The sequence below is a fragment of the Pelmatolapia mariae genome, linkage group LG15 (genome assembly GCF_036321145.2).
Source record: "Pelmatolapia mariae isolate MD_Pm_ZW linkage group LG15, Pm_UMD_F_2, whole genome shotgun sequence".
NCBI lineage: Eukaryota > Metazoa > Chordata > Actinopteri > Cichliformes > Cichlidae > Pelmatolapia > Pelmatolapia mariae.
This window is the reverse complement of record NC_086240.1, coordinates 28,970,855-28,977,749: the sequence shown is the minus strand read 5'-3', so window position 1 is coordinate 28,977,749 and position 6,895 is coordinate 28,970,855. Positions and strand designations below refer to the sequence as shown.

The 6,895-nt window shown below is 41.3% G+C and overlaps 1 protein-coding gene across 1 annotated transcript; it reads left to right on the top strand.

Annotated features, from left to right (window-relative positions):
* The first annotated feature begins 326 nt into the window (after positions 1–326).
* On the top strand, positions 327–1,271 carry LOC134643409 (trace amine-associated receptor 1-like). The gene has a single exon (XM_063495753.2). It carries the CDS (start codon positions 327–329, stop codon positions 1,269–1,271), a length of 945 nt encoding a protein of 314 aa, XP_063351823.2.
* Positions 1,272–6,895: the final 5,624 nt, after the last annotated feature.

Genomic DNA, 6,895 nt, shown 5'->3' with positions numbered 1-6,895 from the left:
GTGATGATGATACAAATCATGCATAAACATACATGCAAACTCATCACTACTTGTGATGTGAGCAACGGGCATATGTTTCTCACTTTTAATTGGACAAGCACATAATGTATTCGTTATTCTAATTAGCTGAGAAATGTTACAGTCATGTGACTGTCACATTAAAAGTCTCTTAACAGTGTTAGACAGACTCAACACTCTCATCATACAGGTATGTAGACAACCTGAAGAATGCATATTGTTTGTTTGTTTGTTCATGAGAACAGCGAAAGAAATGTTTTTTTGAATGCTGAAAATTGAAACTTGTTTCAGGGCTGTGCCATGGAGTCATGGAGTCATTCAATGTGACTGTTAATACTATGAGCTTCCTTCTCTGCGATTCACAAAAGAACAAATTATGTGTGTTATTATATGTTGTCCTCATCTCATTAATGCTTATTACAATATGTGGAAATCTTCTTGTGATAATTTCCATCATTTACTTTAGATATCTCCACACTCCTACTAACTACCTTATCCTCTCTCTGGCTGTGGCTGATCTACTAATTGGTGTTTTAATATTTCCTTTGAGCATGACATTCTCTCTAAAGTCATGTGTGTATATGAAGAATTTCTTTTGCAACTTAAGAAACACTTTTGATATAACAATAAGTGTATCTTCCTTATTAAATTTGTGCTGTATTTCTGTTGATCGATATTATGCTGTTTGCCACCCTCTGATATATAAAACTAAAATAACTGATTGTGTTGCCATGAAGATGGGCCTTGGAAGCTGGGCTATTGCTATCTTGAGTGGAACTTTTGTCTTCCTGATGTTTTTTATTCCAGACGAATGTGACACAAGTTGCACTTTCACTCTTGTTGTCGCATCAATGGTAGGATATTATATCCCAACAATAGTTTTACTTTCCATGTACAGCAAAATTCTTGTTGTTGCACTGAGGCAGGCACGCAGCATCCATAATACAACTTGTCAGAACACAAAGTCTAAAGCAGTTTCCAATAAGGAGAGAAAGGCCACAAAGACAATGACCATAATTATTGGAATATTTTTAATTTTTTGGGTTCCTGTCTTCCTTAGTTATTCATTTTATCCTCTGGATAGTTTTATACTTTATGTGCTTCTTGAACCATTTAACTGGTTTTCACTTTCTAACTCAATGCTCAATCCCTTTATTTATGCTTTCTTTTACACTTGGTTTAGAAGAGCTTTTAAAATGATCATTTCTGGAAAAATATTTCAAGGTGATGTTACTAACATAAAACTACACTGACAGCTATATATATATTATGAATTATATCAGTAAGAGTAAATATCACCACAGTTGATCTTCTCTATGTTGCTCATTACAGTTTCAACTATGTAAGACAACTGTCACTATGCACAGACTGAACTGCCTATGTACAGATTTTATCAGTACACTGTTAATGAGCTTGTTCATGTAATTATCAAGTTTCTATAAAATATGAAGCTATATTGAATGGCTGTTAAAAGTGAGCATGACACAAATGATCATTCTTCTACTACTACTACTACTTCTGTATTGCCCTTATAGAAGACCTTGTTGACAAACAGCATATAATGTTACAATAAACATGTACATAATTGTTATAATAATTCTGTCTCTTTTTTTAAATTAAGTGTGTACTGTGTAAATGAAACACGACAACACAGAGTCCCTAATTAAAGGTGTGAATGACTGTTGAATCCTTATTCCCTAAGCTTGTCTGCGTGTCTGCTTGTCTGTAATTACAGGTGTTTAGTCCACTTCCCTTGTGTGTACTGTTTAAATGAAACACGACAACACAGAGTCCCTAATTAAACGTGTGAATGACTGTTGAATCTGTATTCCTTAAGCTTGTCTGCTTGTACACAGAGCTAACTTTCTCCCAAAGAGGCACTGAATGAAAGGTCTAACTTTAGCACTTGGCAATTACATAAGGTAAAGATGTTTGGAGCAGAAAACAACAACAGTAGTGACATGATATTTTCTCATAATTACTGACTTAGGATGGTGACATTTTTCATTGCTCACACTAAATTAACCCAAAAAGTCTGTTTTTATTAATTTTTCATTTACAAACATACGTACATACATACACACAGTATATCTCAACAGGAAAACTAAATATATATTGAACATGGGAACAACTTTTTTTCAGGCGACACATAACACACGTGTTCCCATCAAAGAAACTGAATCATGAATCTGAACAGCAACACTGAGATAAAATATATTTATGCCACCCACAAAAAAGCTTTTTCATTTCACTGTCTTACAAGTGGGAGTTTAAATGCAGTCAACCTTTTACCCTCTTTTTTTCCCTCTTCTTGTGTGTGAGAGAATGTGTGTGCGTGCTTCAGGTTTGCTTTGTGTTTCAAAGTTGAGTATTTCTGCAATTCTCTCTGCACCTGAGTGTGACACATTATCACACACCTGCATGTTGTTGGGCCAGTTAAGGTCTGACTACAAAAGAGGGAGTTTCTCCTCAGCCAATAACATATCATTGCGCCTCTTAAAGCAAGCTAGGTTCCCGCATATCGGAGACTTAAAGAATTGGTGTAAGTGTGTTTCTTTGGCCCTTTTTTCTCCTCTGTTCAGAACGCCGAAAACACAAGGTGGGAGAGCTGAAACTGGACCTTCACTGAAGGTCACTGAAGCAAATTGCTCGTTGAGATGGCTTGCCAACCGCTAGTGAAGAAATACTATTGAACTGTGTTATTATAATGAATTCCATTTCAATCCATTATACTCTTACTAGATCATACTGGTAACATGATGTTTACATAGACCCATCAACCTTACTTTATGTTAACATTAGGCCTCACATAACATTCACTATAACACAAATAAAAGGAGGGACAGATACTGTTTTATGCTATATTTTATTTGTGTCTCTTCTGTCATTGTGGCTCAGTATGGGCCCAGTGTGCCTATTCACTTCTGTGATGTCTGGATTTGCTTCTTATGACACGGTGCATATTGTCCTCTTTTAAGATGTGGATCAGGGCATGCGTGAGCTCCTGTACAGACTGTGGCCTATCTGGGTTTAGGTCAATGATAAATTAGGACCAGTCAGAAGCATGCCTTTGTCACCTATAAATGGCCTGCTCATTGTAGCTACATAATATCAGGCATTGTGTTGCACCATAGAACCCAGAGCCCACTGCAGGAGCATAAGATCTGACAGTGGGTCCTGCTACCTAACAAGGCATTTATGGCAAGTCAGTGGAGGTCTTTGGATGTCTGGGTGACCTACAAGACATGTTGTTTAAAGCTTTCCGGTATTTCCGGGTCACTGCTCGTGCGGTCAACCGGCCAGTCAGCTGAGCAGTTTTGCGTTCTTTTTCATTCTTTTACTAACCTTACTGCTCTCTTCATTGTTGTTTTGCGCTGTGTACTTGGTATATTTGTATTCTTTTCCTTTTCCTTTTTCCTTTTAATCATTTTTGTGATTTTCGGACTTGTTTTCGACACTCGACATGACCCCAAGGCTCAACTAAACCAGGGACTTCCTCATCCAGCTGTGGCTGCAGCTGCAGCCCAGCCTCCGGCTTTTTCGCTCCACTCCCATGGACTACTTTCCCGAGGAAATACTCAGTGGACATGGAAATCGAAAAACTCACAATAACAAGGTAACCAGGAGGGGATTAAAGAAGAGTAGGGTGAGAGCCAGACTCAAGAGGGAGACACACAAACAACGAGCGCTCCCATCCATTATCCTTGCTAATGTGCGGTCTCTCCGCTCCAATCTGGACGAGCTGCAAGCCTGCGTCAACCACCTGCATGAGTTCAGAACTTCCTCCATTCTGGCATTTACGGAATCATGGTTAAACAACAGCGACGATGACAGCACGCTGTACATTGATGGCTTTTCACCACCCCTTCGTCTGGACAGAGACCGCGAACGCACTGGGAAGCAACATGGCGGCGGCGTGTATCTGTATGTAAACAACAGCTGGTGCTCTACAGTCACTGTGAGGCAGAAGCTGTGCACTACAGACATCGAGCTTCTGGCAGTTTCCCTGCACCACTACTACCTCCCCAGAGAATTCCCACAGCTTTTCATCATCTTGGTTTACATCCACCCCAGAGCTGATGCAGCTAAAGCCACAGAGTACTTCACCAACACTCTATACAAACTGGAACAATTATCACCGGACTCTCCTAAGTTCATCCTGGGTGATTTCAACCAATGTTCCCTTGACAAGTCACTTAAGGGATATCAACAGTATGAATACTGTGGTCACCACCCCCAGAACCATCCAGGTGGAAGGCAGCAACCCTTCCTCCCTCCCTGACACATCAACAATTTCTACACCAGGTCTGAGACGGACAACATCGCCAAGCTTGAAGAGTCCACATCCTCACTCAACAGGACTTAAAAGTGAGAGTTTAAAATAAGAAAGTTCGGGTCAACAACTCTCTTTCTGGTCTCCGTTCCACCTCCACTGGCTCCCCCCAGGGCTCTGTACTCTCCCACCTGCTCTTCATCCTCTACACTGATGGAGATCCACACAGCCCAACTGTCACCTGGTGAAATATGCTGACGACACAGTTCTCCTGTCACTGCTGTCAGGCCCCTCACAACACCACGGGCCCGCTCTTCAGGAGTTAGTAGAGTGGTGTAACAGCTCCAAACTTGAACTGAACGTGAGCAAAACCAAACAGATGGTGGTGACCTTCTCCAGTAGGCAGAGGGATCTGGCTGCTTCAGTCACCACCACCATCCATGGGAAGCCAGTGGAGGTAGTTGAGGAGTACAAATACCTGAGAACCATCTTTGACAACCTCCTGAAATTCTCTGCCAACACAGAGGAGATTCTCAGGAGGTGCCACCAACGCCTACACCTCCTTAGGAAACTCAACTCCTTTGGCGTCAGCACACCCATCATGATGACTTTTTACTATGCCTTCCTGGAAAGCATCATGACCTTCTCCATTACCTGCTGGCTCCACTCCCTCAGCCTTCAGAACAGGAACAGACTGCAGCACACTAAATCAGGGTGCTCTAAAATCATTGGCCTGCCTGCCAGAACTCTGGCACAGGTTTTCAGCCAACAGGCCCTTAGACAGGCAGCCAAAATCATCAGTGACCCCTCTCACATTCTCCACCCCGTATTTCAATGGCTCCCCTCTGGGCGACGCCTCCGCTGTATTTCCTGCAGGACTGAGAGGAGGAGAGCCACCTTTGTCCCCAAAGCCACTCTGCTTTATAACTTTAGCCAATAAGACCATTTCCCACACCCATAAACATAAACTGCTCTACAGTCTTTTTATACTGCCGAGACTTTACTCACTTTTAGTCACTTACAGTTATTTATTCACCTTTCAGTCACTTTAATTTTAAAACTGTGTAATTTTAAAACTGTGTATATACTGTATATTCTATGTATTTATTATCTCACTCTTATTGCCTGTTTATGGCCTGTCCTTATCTTCAACGTCATGCTGCTCTGTTGTATCTTTATTGCCCCTTGGGGATAAATAAAGACTTTCTGATTTTGATTCTGATTCTACACCTGAAGGGTCACTAAATTAATGTTAATACAATACTGGTTCTGGTGCTGGGTTGATGCCCTGTCCAACTTCCCTTGTGTGATAGCCCATCTCCTGCTATGCCCTCCATACTTTTGAGGCTGTGATAGCAAGCCTTCTGACTGGATGATCCATGTACGGATGGGTCATCCTGGTGGAGCTGATCTACCAGTAAAACCTCAATGGCGTGTGGCACTACTCATGCTGCAAGTAGTTAAAATGACACTAACAAAATGAAAAACTAGAAAAAAAATGGATAAGGAGAGAGCAATGGTCATTGAGGATGGACAATTTCATTCTACTTCAGTGTGAATCTGAGCTGTACCGTCTGTCACTTATCATCTTGATGGATGCTGGTGTGGAGCTATCAAAGGATTTGTGTGTGTCTCAATTTGCGTATGTGCATTTTGATTTGTGTGGACATCTGTGTGTGTGTATTTCGATGCATGTGTGTGCAATCAGGAATATTTATAGAAATCTGCAAATGTGTATTCAGAATATGGGTTTAAACAGATTTATGTAAATAAATGTGAAGCGTGCATTAATGGTTGCTCAAAGTACTGACAAGTCATCACTTACAGGTCACACAGCTTTCCATTTGATTTTCTTTTTACACGTGACGTTTGCTATCTTCTGTAGCAGATCTGTGCAGCAATCTGTATCTGTGTGGAGAGTTGTCTGTAAGTCAAAGTTTCATTAACCATGAGCTTAGACTTGCACGCTCAGACTGTTTCTCTACCTCAGTATGTAACACCAGGGGCCGGATTGCTCAGGTTGTGTCCCAAGTCAGGGGCTGAATTCTTCAAAGATTACATTTGAAGGCCAATTGTGTCACAGTGAGAAGAAAAAGGCTGTCCAAATTAGAGGACTCCTCCAAATGTTGCCCACAAACTTGGCCTTTTTTTGTCTGAGTTCAAAGGACAGGTTAGGTTTATCCTTTAAGGTCTGCCCTATCCCAAGAGTCATAGTGCGGAACTGGTGGCTAAAAATTTCTTCACAAAATGTCAGACGGCTCAAGCAAGATGGCCAAAGAATAAACTTTCAAAAGCAAGTGCTGTGATAGAAATTTTCCAAATCACAAACATTAAATTTAGCTAGATGTTGTCAAAGTTACATGATATCCAAGAGACAGCTGAGAAATTCATATGAAAACAGGTGGAGAATAGACAGGCGTTGAGTCTGTGTTTCCACAGGCCCCGCTAGTTTAGAGACTTATTCCTCATGAAGAACGAAACCAAGACAGAACTTCAACCGGTCTTTTACTCACTAACGAGGGAGAGCTTGGTCAGAACCAGGCTGTGGAGTTAAATGCTCCTCACCTGTCTCCAGACCAACTCCTTCAAAGAGCAGCTCTCCTC

Excerpts from the sequence above, each read along its gene's own strand:
- LOC134643409 (XM_063495753.2), top strand. The coding sequence starts at position 327 with ATGGAGTCATTCAATGTGACTGTTAATACTATGAGCTTCCTTCTCTGC.